At 47.0% G+C, this 17298-nt stretch overlaps 1 protein-coding gene across 1 annotated transcript in view; it reads right to left on the bottom strand.

Annotated features, from left to right (window-relative positions):
* The window catches only part of LOC119170843 (bridge-like lipid transfer protein family member 3A), a 124141-nt gene that overhangs the window by 34780 nt on the left and 72063 nt on the right, over nt 1–17298 (bottom strand). Inside the window, exons 13-15 of the mRNA XM_037422113.2 lie at nt 11676–11953; nt 10194–10551; nt 7307–7702 (exon numbers count right to left, since the gene is read on the bottom strand). Of these exons, the coding sequence (XP_037278010.1) occupies nt 7307–7702; nt 10194–10551; nt 11676–11953 (1032 nt within the window). The remainder of the gene's footprint in view (nt 1–7306; nt 7703–10193; nt 10552–11675; nt 11954–17298) is intronic.

A 17298-nucleotide genomic window follows, 5' to 3' on the forward strand; every position in this document is an offset into this window, starting at 1 on the left:
CTACTCCCACTCATGAGTACCGTATTTACTCGCGTAATGAACCCACTCGCATAATGAACCCACCCCCTACCTTAATCCTTGAAAAAAGAAAAAAAAACTTTTTAAATGTATCTCTTCATTTTATTTCGGTATGATAGCCAGTGCCATTAAGAATTGAAACAACGTTAAATGAAGCCATTATATGACAAAATAACAATACAAGGAAAGCTAAAGATAATTATGCAATCATGCTAAACAGTTTAGAGCAGCGCGAGTGCAGGTAACAGCAATTTAAATTTGAAAGTCGCGCCTTGTATGGCAAAGCGCCATTTCTCGAATGCAGGAGAAACCTCTTTGCTGATAGCGCCCCGCAAACACAGCGGCACAACAACAAAGCACGTGGCGTCCAAAATGGTGCTCGCACTGCGTCATGAAATACGCCAAGCGCTCCCCATCTCGGACCTATGCAAAGCGCAACCGCACCCACCGAGCCGACGGCGTGTTGTGCACCCGCAACGTCAAACAGAACGTTTGTAGCAAACAGAAGAGCATCGCAACAGCTTCTCAGTCAACCGAGCAGTCGACAAGCATGACGATCAACAATGACCCGATGTTCTTCGTGTTTCCGCTGACAGTGTAATGCTCCCTCCGCGGGCCAGTGCTATATAGTTCACGTCACGTGCCATAGATTTCAAAATGGTGAAGCGGTCGCAAAAAGTAACTTAGACCACTTATTGCTCCAACGGGTTTGAGCAGTTCGGAGTATTATACAGCTTCGCGATGGCTGATCTCAGTTGCTTCTATTGAATTGCGGTAACGAACACTGACACCTTTTTCGCGGTACTACATTAGCATTTGCAGATGAAATAGCCAACGTTCAGGACTGCTTCACATCTGAAGCAGTGGAGACTTCCAATACGTCACTGGGCAACATGGACATATGTTCTAACCTGTCATCCAATAACCAGACAGCATTGAGGAAATGTTTGCTTGAATTCCACTCATGCTTCGTCAGTTTTTCTAAGGTTCATCGGACTTTCATCACTCGGCACCGAATCACCACATAAGACGACACTGGCCCTATACACAAGCAACCTTACCGCGTGTCAACAAAAAAATGCGAAGTGATTCCTATGTAAGTGTGAGAAATGCTTGAGGATGGCATCATCGAGCCTTCTAACAGTGCTTGGTCAACAGTGCTTGGTCGTCTTGATCAAAAGGAACGATGGAACGCTACGCTTGTGGGTTGATGCTGAAAGCTGAACAACATGACTAAAAAGGCGTGTACTTGCTGCCATGCATGGACGATTCGTTAGATAGGCTACGCTGCACCCGCTATTTTTCCTCTTTGGATTTAAGAAGTGGGTACTGGCAGATCGAGGTAGAAGAGAGAGACCGCGAGAAAATGGCCTTTGTGACCCGCAATGGCCTCTATGAATTTCGAGTTCTTCCTTTTGGCTTGTGTTCAGCACCAGCAACTTTCCAGCGAATGATGAACACTGTACTCATTGGGCTGAAATGGCAAACTTGTCTCGTGTACCTCAATGATGTGGTCATCTTTTCTGAAACGTTCAAACATCTTCCCTGCCTAGGGAGTGTGCTAGAGGCTATTCAATCGGCAGATCTCACACTCAAGCCAGAAAAGTGCCACTTTAGTTGCAAAGAGCACAAGTTCCTCGGCTATGTGGTGAGAGGGAAAGGTGTCTGACCCAATCCTGACAAGCTCACTGCTGTGGTCGCTCTTCCAGCTCCTACTAACAAAAAGGCTGTCTAGTGCTTCCTGGGCTTGTGCACTTGTTATAGGCACTTTATTAAAGGCTTCTTGACTAGAGAGGAGCCCTTGCCTTGTCTTACAAGAGACTACATGCCATTTCTTTGGGACAACGAGACAACAGGCTGCTTTTGCCGAACTATGACAGCGCATGTAGTCAGCATCCGTTCTTGCACATTTTGACCACGATGCTGAGACATATTTGCATACTGACGCCAGTAACATCGACCTCAGCGCAGAGCTCGTCCAACATCAACACAAAGAGGAGAAAGTTATAGCTCATGCGAGCCGCTCACCGTCCCAAGCTGAGGCGAATTACTCGACCACAAAAAAATAGTATCTTGCTGTTGTATGGGCGATCACCAAGTTTTGCCCTTACCGGTATGGTCATCAATGTTGTGACAGACCATCATGCCCTCTGTTGATTGGTGAACATACGTGATCTCTTCGGATGACTGGTCCGGTAGAGTTTGTGCCTAAAGAAATTCGACATAACCATCGTTTATAAGTCTGGCCGGAAGCATGAAGACCCGGACACGCTGTCCCGTGCATTGATTCCTCCCGTCAGTCGGGAAGCATAAGATGATGACGATTTCCTAGGCACCCTCAGATCATCGGACTTGAGCAGATGGCAGCGAGACGACAAGGAGATTCGACCGGTCATCGATTATTTTAGAAGGTCGTACCACAGTCATACTACGTCATCTATCCCAAGTATTGACATCCTTTTGTCTTTGAAACAAAGCCTTGTATAAAAAAACACCCGTTCTACGAGCCACACCTACCTCCTCGCAGTTCTTAGTGACATGCGGGATGACGTCCTCTTCGCTTGCCATGACGAGCCTACATCTGGCCGCCTAAGCCACTCACGAACACTCGGCAGAGTAGCTGAAGCATATTTTTGGCCGGGCCTTTCAGAAAACGTCAAACAGTACATAGAAGGCTGTCGTGGATGTCCGCGTCGCAAGTCACCATCAAGCAAGCCGGTGGGATAACTTCCATTAATTGAGCTGCCTCACAAGCTATTTGACCAAGTTTTCATGGACCTTCTCGGCCCTTTTCCTCTGTCTACCAAGGGCAACAAATAGGTGATAGTCGCAACTGACTGTTTGACATGCTATGCCGGGACAGAAGCGATACCCCAAGCCACGTCTGCCGAGGTAGCGCAGTTCTTCATGTGCCGCATTGTACTGTGTCATAGAGCTCCCTCTACAGTAATAACAGACCGGGGGACAGCAATTGCTGCGCAACTTATGGACGAGGTTTTTCGGCTAAGCAACACTACGCATCAGAAGACGACTGCTCACCATCCTCAGAGCAAAGGACCTAACGAGTGACTAAATAAGACAGTCACAGATATGATCTCCATGTACATCGACGTCCAACACAAAACGTTGGATGAGATATTACCTTATGTGATGTTTGCTTACAACACGGCTGTTCAGGAAACAACTCAATTCACACTATTTCACCTTCTGTACAGCTGCAAAGTTCAAACTATGTTGGACGCTATGCTTCCCTGTCAAGACACTGACCACTTAAGGGGGGACATGGGTCGGTTCTTAGGGCTCTCTCATTTAGTTTTGAACCAAATGTGACAAAACGTGGCATGCTTACTTAGTTTGTTCCCCGGATTCTGAAAATGTTATTTTTTCTGTAGCTTCATTAGTTAATTAAATAATCAAGATAACGATTTCTATTGCTCTTACCATAATATAAAAATAACCACTTGTAAAAAATTTATAAATAACATAGGGATTGACAGTAGAAAGCATAAGACATGCAACATAAGAAGCACTTTTTTGAATGAGTCATTATTTCTTACTTTACAGTACACTAAACTTCACAGCCCTGAATGTGGCCATTGTGTGGTCACAGAAAAGACTAGTTTGAAAAACTTGCATCAAGAGAAATCAAAATCTGCTTCCTATGTTGTGTGCTCCAAACATATAGCTTCATACTATATGTTTGGAGCACACAACATAACCGCGCGCTCGCCATCTCGGACCTATGCAAAGCGCAACCGCACCCACCGAGCCGACGTCGTGTTGTGCACCCGCAACGTCAAACAGAACGTTTGTACGCCGCCATCTGACGCTGCGTTTTGGTAGTTGGTTTTGTCGTTGTGAACTTAGTTGGGACAGCTGCTGGGCAGAGCACATTTGGCCGGTATGCTAGCTACACAGCTGGTTACTAACAGCATGCGCTGAAAAATTGAAACAGAACGAAAATGCGTCAATGAAGTGCATCGACACTTCGGCGTCGATGCACTTCATCGATGCACTTTCATTACAGGACAAAACAAAAAGAGCTTAGGGCTACAAGAAAGATTTGTCTCGCATTTCATGGGTTGAAACAAGCAAAGTCGTCACCCGAAATTTTCGCTGTTATGACTTCCGTGACTTTTTCCTCCCGCGTTATGAACCCTCCCCTTAAATTGGGTCCTTAAAAAAGGGTCGGTTCATTACACGAGTAAATACGGTACTCACTCACATTCATACTTACGACTACTTACACTCGTAGCCACTTACTCACTTCGTACTCACGACTATTTACACCCATAAGCCCTCACTCACTTTAAACGCCAACTCACACTCATACACCCTCACTCACATTAATTCCCACAAATACTCACACTAAAGTCAACTCACGTCCATACTCACACCAACTCATAGGTCCTCCCTCCCGTTCATACTTACGACTACTCACACTCATGAGTACTCATATTCATACTCATGACCACTCACACTAATTATAACTCATGTTCACACTCATACCCACTCACACTCATGAGTGTTAACTCAGGTTCATACTCATGCCTAATCACACTCACAGGCACCCATTCACGTTCATACTCACACATGCACACTCACAGATACTTAAAACCTACTCAGACACATTAGCATTCGCTCACATTCATGCTCACACGTACTCACAGTCATGGAGTCATGAGCACTCACTCACGATCACACTCACGCCTACTCACACGCATAACTATACAACCTAATTCATCAGTCAATAATGTGATAGAAACAAACACTGGCATGCATTTTTGGGAGCAGCAAGCCTTAACATCGAAATATACAACTTACTTGTGCTCCAAAATACGTGTATTTACATGATAGAGTTGAAGCAATCAAAATTAAAAGCAATCGGGGTCTCTCCTGCGTCTACTCTGAACCAGAATATGGTTAACTCAACAAGAATCAGTACTTTTCATTTGCTTGCCTTTCTTCCATCCTGACCTGATGAGCATTGTTTGTAGCTTGCCCAATTGCTCCAGCTTAGCATATGAAATCTAATCTGTTGAGAAGTGCTACAGTTTTCTTGTTTTGCCTCTCTAGAAAACTTGGTTTTGTTTTGCAACACATAGAGATGTCTCTGGGCTTACTTTTGCATGGAGCAATAAAAACTGGGAGATCCCAGTTCAAATTACCCATTCTGAATATTGACACACTAGAGTGATCAGGAGTCCTCCCCCATAGAAATACACAGGGCTGTGCCGAGATCAGGGCATCAGTTTGAATCAACTAAGTACTCGACGTAACTGAATTAGAACAAGTGAGCTTTTACTGTATCAACTTTTGTTGTGAAAGTTGTAAAAGGTTGATTGATTATTGATTTATATGTGAGGTTTAACGTCCCGAAACTGCCATATGATTATGAAAGACACTGTAATGAAGGGCTCCAAAAATTTAGACCACCTGCCCCCCCCCCCCCCCCCCCGGATGGGTTCTTTAATGGGCACCCGAATCTGAGTACACAGGCCTACAGCATTTTCGCCTCCATCGAAAATGCAGCCGCCAGAGAAGTTGTAAAAGGTAGGCGATGCCTCTTATACAAAGGTGCCGTTTAGGCACCAGCAAAAAGTAGCAAAATTGAACTTGAATTTTAAGGGCGGTCACGATCGCTGGCGCGCTTTCTATCTCTGTGAGTATCAGTGCGATTTTAACACGAAGGGACTGTGCAAAACGAGCACTTCTTCTTGGAGCAGCCGTATGATCACACCAGCATTTTTTTCTTTTTTTTTGTAGGAGTTCCGTGATATTGGATCTAAAAGAGTTGGCTGCCAGCCTTACTTTTTATAACATTAAAATTTTTTGCTATCGCGATGATTGCCCTGCATTGAATGCGCCGCTGTGTTGCCCGAACTAATTGACTAACCGCGAAAGCTACCACCCTATGAACTCATGGCGCGGCGCAAAACCGAAGCGCGTGACGAGTTGACCACCAAAGATCCGTCGTCATCAAGGTCTCAAAGAATTTCGATCAGCGCCTGATTTGACATTCCCTAGGTGGTGAGGACACGGCCGTCCGAAATAATAAAAAGTCACAGCTTCGCCGCAAGGGCGAAGCAATGAATGCGATAACAACAACTTGGAATGTAACGCTTAGAACGGCAAGCAGATCGAAACGTGCAGCGTGCTACTCTCGCACAAATGACACACAAAAACAACATACACAGAGGGACAGCAAACTAACAACATTTACCACTCGACACTTAACATGCTGTTTAAACAAAAACGACACGAAACATAATGAGTGCAAACTAACAAGTGCGTCAGTTGTTACTTTGCTGTGTTTAAAAAGCGCAATTTTTTGCAAACAGCCCCTGTCCAGCGAACGAGGTGAACGCAATCATTCGGTCAATGTCGAAGGCACACGTTTCCCCCCGCCGAATGATAAATGCCCTCGCACATGCATCTAACCCCCCTCATTCGCGGGGCAAAGTAGCGTGGGAGATAAGCCCGCGTCAGCACACCGTGACGAGCTGGGCGCCTAGCACAGGTGGCTTTTTATATATATATATATATATATACGTACTAATACGATGAATGACGGCGGCGGCGGCAAAAACCAACCGAGACTGTCCATATGCATAAATACTATTGCAATAAAAAAAAGAAAGCAAAGCTGAATGACGTCGGGGGCCACACCTAGTGCGTGCAGTGAAATTATGCACGCGCGCACAGCGTCAAAAACGAATAGCGAACAACATGGCCACAGACACGAATACCGCGAAGCACTATTCGGTAAAGGGCCCTACATATGCAGTGCGGCCCCACATATGCAGTGCGGCCCCACATATGTCACGCAACCGAAAATCGTGGCACTGCCGACGTGCACAAGTAGTTATTTTTCTGCTTTTTTTTTTCTTTTTTTTTTTTTTGTAGGGAGGGGGGCACACCCGGCGGTGAGAATGGCGGCAACGCAGGCTGGTGGGGTGCAGGCCCGCCCTCACGCCGACGCGGCCCGCGTGCCTGCCACTGCCGCTTCGCGCTTGGTCGGCGGCGGGGCAGCCACCGAAAATGCATACTCGTAACAAAATGACAAAATGCAGAGCAAAATTCCTAGATTTTCTGTGGGGCAAATTCGTTATATCAAGGTTGTCTCCCGCTGTTGCTTTGTTACATGGAGGTCACAAATACATTTGCTTCGATGTAGGGAGAGCGGGGAATAGAAAAGCTTCATTATATTGAGGAATTCATTATATGGAGGATCGTTAAAAGCAGGTTTAGCTGTACTCTCCAAAAACCGCCGATGCTCCTGACTCACCTGCAGCCGTGGCAGCTGCGGCAGTGTGCCTTTCTTCGAGAGCTAGGTGCTGACTCTGGAGCAGTAGCGTTGCACCTTTGGGGCCTGCCCAGCCCACGAGTTGCAGGTCGTGCAGGCGCACCGCCACGCAGGGACGGCCAGAGCCACTCCCAACACGACGCCCGTTGTGCCACTCGGCACTTTCCAGCATGGTAGTGGCCTGTGCACCGCCTCCGTGATGGTCCATGGCGAGAAGCTCGGCTGCATCTTGCGCGACTTCGGCGGCACCACCGCGACCCAGGACCTCATCCAGTGCCCCAGTTGCAAGGAGCAGCTGGTCAGAGTCCGACGAGAGGTCGCTCCGCAGGGAGACGGTGTCGTCATCTGCCACAGAGTCCATTTCACCATCCGCTGCACCTAGACCGCCAGAGCAATGCCGATTTTATTGATTATGGGGAATAAAACAAAAGAAAAGGTACTGTACCTAGCTAAATTCACCAGGCACAATACTCACGAGTACCACAGAAGTGGAGGCCATGAAAGAAGTTGCCGTAATAAGTTGTTGCTTTTCTTCCATGCGATTTAAAGTAGCAAATGATTGATTTGTTGCATGCAACCGACAAAATAGAGATAGTGGAGCTTTTGAAGTTATTCAATAAGTGTGAGGTAGCCGACATTAGAACGGCAGAAACCTAAAAGAAGCAAAAGCGGCCGACGCCTAAAAGCTGTGATGGTAAACTTGTGCATAGGCAAAACTGGATGTATGCATTAAGGAACAAGGAAGGCACTGTCATAACCAATATGTATAGAATAGACGTCGTGGCAGATGAGTTCCACAGAGGGCTGTACAAAAGCCAAAACAGCCATGATGATATCGTGAGAAACAATAATGGTCCAAAGGAATGCGACATCCTACCAGTAACTACCGGGGAAGTAAGGAAAGCCCTAGAAGGAATGCAAAGAGGCAAAGCCGCTGGTGAGGATGAGGTAACAACAGACCTCCTGAAAGATGGCGGGGAAATTGTGTTAGAAAAACTAGCAACCTTACATACGAAGTGTCTGTTGAGGGAAGGGTACCAGAATCTTGGAAGAAGGCCAACATCATCTTAATTCATAAGAAGGCCAACATCATCTTAATTCATAAGAAGGCCAACATCAAGGACTTGAAAAATTACAAGCCAATCAGCTTACTGTCCGTTCTCTACTATTTACAAAAATATTAGCTAACAAAATTAAGGTGACATTAGAGTTCAATCAACCAAAGGACCAAGCAGGATTTCATACAGGCTACTCAATAATAGACCATATTCATACTATCAGTCAGGTAATAGAGAAATCCGCGAAATACAACCAACCCCTATACATATCCTTCATAAATTACGAGAAGGCGTTTGACTCAGTCGAGACATCAACAGTAATGCAGGCACTATAGAATCAGGGCATCGAAGAGCCCTACATAAACATACTGAAAGAAATCTACAGCAGATCTACAGCCACCATAGTTCTCCATAAACAAAGCCACAAAATCTCAATAAAAAAGAGCGTAAGGCAGGGAGACACAATCTGCCCAATGCAATTTACGTGTTTACAGGAGGTTTTCACAGCCCTACATTGGGAAAGACTTAAGGATAAGAGTTAATGGAGAGTATCTTAGTAACCTGCGATTCACTGATGACATTTTTTTGATGAGCAACTCAGGGAACAAATTACTGCTCATGATTACTGAACTGGACACGGAAAGCAGAAGAGTAGCTCTGAATATTAATATGCATAGAACTAAAGTAATGTGCAACAGTCTCGGCAGAAAACAGCACTTTGTGATAGGTGGAGAGACGCTGGGAGTTCTAAAGGACTATGCCTACTTAGGACAAGTAGTAACCTTGGAGCCAAACCATGAGAGTGAAATAACTAGAAGAATAAGGATGGGGTGGATAACATTCACTAAGAATTCTCAAAGCATGAATGGTAATCTGCCACTAACACTCAAGAGGAAGATATATAACAGCTGCATCTTGCCAGTACTTGCCTACAGAGTAGAAACCTGGAGGCTTACTAAAAAGGTTCTGCTTAAATTGAGGACGATGCAATGAGCGATGGAAAGAAAAATGATAGGTGAAACCTCAAGAGACAAAAAAAGAGCAGAGTGCATAAAGGAACAAACCGATGTTAAGAATATTACAGTTGAAATTAAGAGGAAATGGACATGGGCCAGGCGCATAGCATGTAGGCAGGATAACCGCCGGTTATCAAGGGTAACTGACTGGATTCCCAGAGAGGGCAAATGCACGAAGGGGAGACAGAAAGTTAGGTGAGTTAATGAGATTAAAAGGCTTACTGGTATAAGGTGGGATTATGGGAGAGGCCTTCGCCCTGTAGGAAGATGATGTCAGGAAGATGATGATAATGATGCGTTCATGCAGTTGTAGTGCTTTGTGTGATTGCCAAAATTATGTGGCAAGTTGTGGTGGTGGAACGAATGCATAGTCCACTTCTCATGTTCTTTTTTTGCGCTTTCTGCACTGCTGCAGCTCTAACCGTAGAATTGGTTGTTCTCCCCAAACATAATGTAAGCATAACGTAAGCTCATTCCTTGTGACTGAAATTTGATTTTGCAGTATTTCTGATCATATGTTTGTCCGAAACTTCAACATGATGATAGTACCGACTTAATCAACTTCATCACATCAATGTTAAGTGACTGTTACTAACAAAATTTTTAGGTGAAACAATGCTTTTATTTTTCTATAATTCTGTTCAGTGTCTAGCAATAGATTAGCGGAAACCAGTTAGTGCAATCTTTCCCAATATAGGATGGTGTTTCGGCTTAGGGTTTCCTCTACCAGGCATGTTGAATTTTCAGCTTGAGCTGCAACAAAGCTACCAATCTAGGTTGAGCAACCTTGCTCACCTTTGGCAAGAACTGCGTCTATTCCCGACACAACAGTAGCGAATCCCTTGCGAAGGGTCCACGGGGGAGCCACCTTGGTCGTCTCTCCTGCGCCTGTGGGAACTGGCAGAGGCACGCCGATAGAAGTCGGCAGTGACTGTCGCAGTGGAGAGTCTGGCGAGTCATCCGCACCATGCGGCGGAACCTCATCAGCTTCGCTAGTGGTGGTTGAAGACGAGGGCCGCTCCGAGGCATCGCTGGCCGAACCACCAACTGCATTGGTGGGTGCTGGTGGCAGCAGCAGTGTCACCTCCACACGGGGCCACAGAGCCGTCACACTCACTGATGGAGGTGCTCGGCCGCTTGGACCGAGGATAGCCTGCAGGGAATGACATATCTCAGTGGTTGCTGCCTTGTCAGAGTCAATTGAGCAGTAAATGCAATAGAAAGATGCTAGTTATTTTGGGCGAAATTGGGGACTTCTATTTCAAACTTTCTACTACCCATTGATGAAGAAGAAAGTTGAGCACTTATTATGTCACTAATTCCCACTGATCACATGAATTTCATAGTCCACGGAGCCCAGAGGTCCCAGATCTGCAGCAAGCAGTACCAAGGAACGACAAAATTCTTTTGTCTTTTTACCTCCCTTTTTCTCTCCCACATTCCTATGGCCTCACACTGTCACAGATAGCTTTTTCTGATTTTAAAATGTCCACAAGTTCATACAATAAGCAGGATGAATAGTTAGCAGCTTCTTTCAGGGTAAAACCTTCTTCAATTTCTACTTTTACCCGAGCTAAAGTCGATCAGATCAGACATGAAAGAAGCAAGAAGCTAGGAGGAAGCACTGAATAGCGCGACTGAAGCCTCCAGAGTACACTTAGCACATGGTCAGAGTTTGCATGCAGTAGCCTTCAGTACTTGCAATTTTTTACTGTTTTAGAACCTCCTGTATGTCAGCCAAACAAGTAAAAACTACCAGCAGCTAACGCCGAAGCCTAGGGAATTTCACTTTTATAACATGAAGGTGCACAAAAAGCAGCATGCTAGGCTGACACTGCTGGCATCATGGGAGTGTTCGCTTCCATAGCTTGGCTGCATGACACAATATACTCCCCCTCAAGTTTTACCAGTGGAACTGTTTAAGCCCGAAGTAGGTCTGTTTATCAACAATGTAAGCTGGCAAAGCGGGGGATGAAAGAAGAAAAGCAGGGAAAAGGGAATAAAATAGAAGATCATAGTCAAGCTTAATACAGTACAAGTACGTAGTGAGAAAGAGAAAAGGGGGCGAGGGGGAATGAAGTGACAGTGAGGAGGAGGGCAAATATAGCATAGTTGAACGGAAAAAATAGAGAAGGAATGTGAGCTGGTGCTTGTACATATGCTAGAGAAGACCATTAACTCTGCCGTTCTCTCACTCTTTGCGCTACTAGTGCATAGTTGCCATGATTTTTTTTTCCTTCGTAATATTAGGTCACTCGAAAAGGCATGCGCACACACCAGTCGGTCGACAGCTGCCTGCTCGTGCAGCACGGCAGCCGAGCGTGCAAGCCGCAGCAAGAAAGCACACTCCCTCCGCCCCAGCTGCAGCCGCAGGGGCGCCGGCACGTGCAGCAGCAGCGGCACATGCGACGCCAGCGTTGCCGGTGCCGCTATCCAAAGCATGATGGGCAGTGGCTCCACAAAAGCACGTGGTCTCGACCCGGGTCGTTCAACAAATTCGGCCCAGCAGGGATCCAGCTGCACCGACCAGAGGGACGCCTCAACTTCGGGGTCTCCTGGAACATCACAATACACAAATTAACGACTGTCGATTCCTCTTTTGTGACATTTGTCCAAAGCACAAAAGGAAAAGATGCCACTACAGAAGTAGTTGCTGAGGTTGTGTTAGATGTTAAACAGAATTTAGACTGTGTAAAAACAAAACAAGAGGAATGGATCAAGGGTTTCTTTCTTTGTTAAACACAACTTCATAAGCTCTGCAGAAAGAGGCAGATCAACATAAAAGACCTCGCCACATTACTTTATAGGCCCAAAGCAGAGTGACAGAGTGGCGGCAGCTGCCCGAGTCCGAACCATCAGAGACGGGAACTTCTATCTTGCTCTTCGAGCTGCAGATGAGCAGCACGAGAGGCGCAGCACAATTGCTAAGAAATGTAAGAAATGATAACGAGGATGATGATGCAGGCTGATGATAATGGCACTACAGATTACTACTCCACTGCAGAAACGAACCCAGAATTAACAGTATGAGGACGTATGTACAAGAGTGTTCGTGACGCGAGACAGGGCCCTCGATGGACAGTCCAAGTTGTTAACATAGAAAGGCAAGGGTTCTTTATATTCTTTCTAGCGGACAGAACTAGAATAAGTAGGGTGGGCAACGACTTTTGTCACAGTACACTGTGTTCGTACCCAAGTGGGTGTCACGAGGACCTGATGGGGACTGTCGAGAACACAGCGGCAGAGCACCGATGCGAATGGGAATTTTACGTGCGCAGCACTGCATCAGTGCACAGCACTGATGCAGATATCGGTACGTAGGTATCATCACTTGGAGCGGTGTTCGAAGATAGGTCGACTTGACCACTATCGTTGGTAGTGGATAAGTAACGATGTAGACGTCAGGTGGAGGTGAATGACGCCTGGCGGAGTGCAGAAGGGCATGCTTGCATTCCAGCTATCTGCCTGCTGGTTCCCGGCCGCAGTCAAGAAGTCGGTAGGAGGTATTTTATGGGACCCAGCAAGCGTGAACTCTGAAGGAGCCTCAGTTCCCCTTTGACATAGGGAAGCACCTTCAGCAGTCGACGCACGAGGGCTCATGCATAGGTTGGTATGTCCTATGGCTGCCGCAACGGGAGGCGTGGCATGTGCGATCTGCTGTGCTATATGCAGACTAGGCACGTTGTCCTCAGGAGTGTTGGTCATAGTGCCAGCGTCTCGGAAGTTTGGCCGTAGATGGCTGAGGGCTTGAACTTCGACCGCAAGAGACTTCGAGGGCTACGCTGGTTGCTGCTGGCAGGACACACAGAGCGCTGGGTCCGATCAAAAGTCAGTTGGTTCGTCGACAGCAATGCCTCCACTACTGGGGGGCTAATTTCAGCCACGTCCATGTCCATGACAGACTCCAGAGCATGCGGTGACATCCCTGGGGTGTATCGGGCTGAGGAGGTTGAGGAAGACATGAAGATGGTGGGCACGCCTGATGGACTGTTGTACGAGGACTCCGAGGGAACACAACTCTCGGTGGGTAGGGCCAGTTGAAGTAAGGCCATTTTTTGACCCCGTCATCATGGTGGTCTGGTGAAGAACTCACTGTTCTAGTGACCAGATGCAAAGAAGAAGACATAGCTGGCGAAGCACAGTCTTGGTCAAAAGAGGTCTGCGGGCTAGGTGGTACCGCTCGCTGGGAAGCAGAGGAAACTTAAATGTCGAGTGTCCCCGCACACAGGCACTAAGCAAAGCCGTAAAAGACGAGTACCGCAGTGCAGAGAGCATCGTATGGCTGCAAATATGGCAGCAAGATGGTGTAGCTCTACAAGCAGCGCGTTGAGCAAGATGGTGTGCATCAACAGCTGTGCCGCAGGTAGGCCAGGTGGAAAGGCTTCACAGGCGGGCAAAGTCGCAGAAGCATGGCACCGGCTGCTTGTCGAAAGGCGTTCTCTTCGGGTCACTACTGTAGCGAGAGACAAAGCGACGTGAACTATCTTGAAAAACATGGGACCTACTTGAGTGCAAAGGGATTGAGTGGTTCTGAGTCATCAGTATGATGAAGCTCTGACTTCACCGCAGATACGAATAACCCACCTATGTCTTCTGTTCTTGTGTCATCTCCTGCAGTGCAAGGATGCTCTTTTTTCATATGCCATGTTCACACTGTCAGAAGAATTCACTTCTCGATAAAGCTTCCTGCAACCCTTTGTTCTTCTCATAACCGAAAACTCTTGCACATCCATTTATTCAGTATCAGCAACATTATACTGTGGGGAATGTCTCGGGTGCCTTAAGGACATTGACTGAGCTTGCACCAGTCAACTGCCTGATCCAGCAACAAGCCTTCAGATCCCACTTCCCGCTCCCACCACATCTTCCCCAGATGCCTTCCTTCTGTAATAAAAATAATGAAGGACTGAAGTCCGTCATGCTTGTTTTGCGTGCCGTGTAAAGAGAAATGAACTCTGAGACGACATGTTAAGACACACGACATTCATCACACGTCACAAGAAAAAATACAGCAAACACTGAGGTACAAATAGAGCAATGCAAACAGAGAGAAACTAAGCTTGATTTAAAAAGTGACCAACAAAAGTTCAAGAAAGCATGCTCAAAAACCCGAGGGCAAGATGGGTGGTACAACGGACGCTGAGGTGCAGGTCAAAGGCAGATGGAAGACGCGATGGAATGTCTCACGGGTTGAAGTGCGACACTATGGCGACGATGACACTTGACAACGTGGGGTCCCACTACGAAAGCAGCTAACCCTTATCGGAGACGCAATGCTCCATGCGGGCAATGGCCAGCCCGTCCAGCGAACAGCTTGCTTTGAGACGCGATGCTTGGCACAACTGTGACCATTTGCCAGGCCACGTCAGTCACTGTGCCGAACAGCTGACCGCCAAGATGCCTCGCTGAGATCCCCGATGCCCTCGGCAAGAAACAGAACAGCAGGCCAGGTCGTGCTACGAGATGCAGTACTCGTGCTGGCAATGCCGCCCCAGCTGGTAATTAGACGGCAGCAGCGTCGACGGCCACGTTCTCTGGCTGGAACCTAGGCTGCCAGCATCCGACGCTTCGGCCTGCTGTCTTCCATCTGCCACTGCTTCGGCTCGTTCCCAGCCCCAAAGCTTCCCGCCACGTAATCTTCACACGTGGCCCAATCATAGCGCACCACATTTATGGACCAATACAAGTCATCAGCTGATTGGATAGCTGATTGGACAGCTTCACGTGCACAGCTGGCTCGAAATCATATGCACCTTGCCCTGCACTTTCGTTGTTGTCAACGTTTTCATCATTCATCACACCTTCATCCATTGATTCTGATCTTCCTGTTGCTCAATGAACCCAACTACTCACACTTCTCGGCAGCCTCTCAGATGTTTTTCGACTTCAAACAAACCAATATAGATCGAAAATATGCAATCGCTCATTGTACTGACACTGGCATCCATGCACCATTGCATCAGTGTCCATACTGGGTCTCACACACTTAATGCCAAGTTATTGATGATCAGGTGACTAATAAGCTAAATCGTGGCATCATACAACTGTCCAACAGTCTGTGGGCCTCCCTGGTGGCACTTGTCAAAAAGAAGGATGGTACCATCCGATTCTGTGTGGATTATAGGCACTTTAACAAGATCATGCGCAAAGATTGATTGATTTGTGGAGTTTAACGTCCCAAAACTACCATATAATTATGAGAGACGCCGTAGTGGAGGGCTCCGGAAATTTCGACCACCTGGGGTTCTTTAACGTGCACCCAAATCTGAGCACACGGGCCTACAACATTTCCGCCTCCATCGGAAATGCAGCTGCCGCAGCCGGGATTCGAACCCGCGACTTGCGGGTCAGCAGCTGAGTACCTTAGCCACTAGACCACCGTGGCGGGGCATGCGCAAAGATGTTTATCCGCTCCCCAGAATCGACGATGCTCTCAACTGTTTGCAAGAGGCAGAGTTCTATTCCTCGCTGGCCCTTCGGTGGGGGTACTCGCAGGTACCCATTAATGATGTTGACTGCCTCAAGACTGCGTTTGTAACACCAGACGGCCCATACTAGTTTGATGTGATGCTGTTTGGCCTTTGCAACGCCCTTCAACTTTCGAGCGTCTGATGGACAACACACTTTAAGACCTCATATGGCAGATGTGTCTTTGCTATCTCGATGAAGCCGCCTATTTTTTTTTTTTTTTTTGAAGGACTTTGACACACATTTCCTGCGCCTCGCAAGTGTCCTGGAATGCCTCACACATGCAGGTCTTCAGCTGAATTTGAAGTGTCATTTTGCCACCCGGAAGCTCCCCATCTTAGGGAATGTTGTCAGCAAGGACAGTGTTCTACCTGACACAGCAAAACTCAATGCCATCACACAGTTTCCTAAGCCATTGACTTCAAAGGAACTCCAGAGCTTTATAGGCCTATTTTGATACTTTTGTCGATTCGTCTGTAATTGCACCTTAATAATAGCCCCTTCAACATGCCTACTTGCTGACAGCCATGGCATTTCCGCATAGTCTTCCACCTGCAAAACACCACGCCCAAATAAGTGGCAAGAGAGGCAAAGTGCAAGTGCTAAGAAATTATGATGATGCAGATAGATGATGATGGCAGCCAGCCTTACTTGGTATAGCATTACAATTTGTTGCTCTCGCATTCATTGCAATGTATTCAACGCACCGTCGAGCCGGACGCGTTTTTGCTAGCTTCTCAGTTTTTCTTGTTCTTGCCATTTATTTTTTTTAAATCTAGTTTTACAGTTTTGATTTTTCCTTCCCTTCCTATCATTTGATTTACTTATCTATTATTTTCTTATATCGCCACACAGTCTTCTTGGACTTACCGTAATTACTCGAATCTAACGCGCACATTTTTTCCGGTTAAGCGAGTTCATAAGTCGCATGCGCGTTAGAATTGAGTACGAACGAAAAAATTACGGTCAATCTATTGCCATCGGCAAATCCAAAATGGCCGCCACCTACGCGCGTCGGCATGGCGCGTCGGCAATTTCTGCCTATGTGTTTCCCATGTGCGGCACTTCGTACGTGTGCTGAGGAGTTCGTCATCTAGTAGTGCATTAGCATCGACGGCGTGGAAGGGCCGACTCCGAAAACTCGAGTGCACCACGATGCCGCTTTTAAAAGAAAAGTCGTCGCGTGTGCAGAAACGGACGGAAATCGGGCCGCATCGCGGTCGTTCGGAGTTCCCGAAACGTGCGTGCAGGACCAGCGGAAAAAAAAGCAGAAAATTGTCGACAGCAAAGCTTCACGCAAAGGCTTCAGTGGACCACAGCAGGGTCGGTTTCCGCAAATAAAGAGCTGCTCGGCGAGTATGTGCTTGAGCAGCGAGCGGCACAGCGGCCCGTGACGACAGAACTGCTCCAAGTGCGGGCTACGCAATTAGTC

The sequence above is a fragment of the Rhipicephalus microplus genome, chromosome 2 (genome assembly GCF_043290135.1).
Source record: "Rhipicephalus microplus isolate Deutch F79 chromosome 2, USDA_Rmic, whole genome shotgun sequence".
NCBI classification, from domain to species: Eukaryota; Metazoa; Arthropoda; class Arachnida; order Ixodida; family Ixodidae; genus Rhipicephalus; species Rhipicephalus microplus.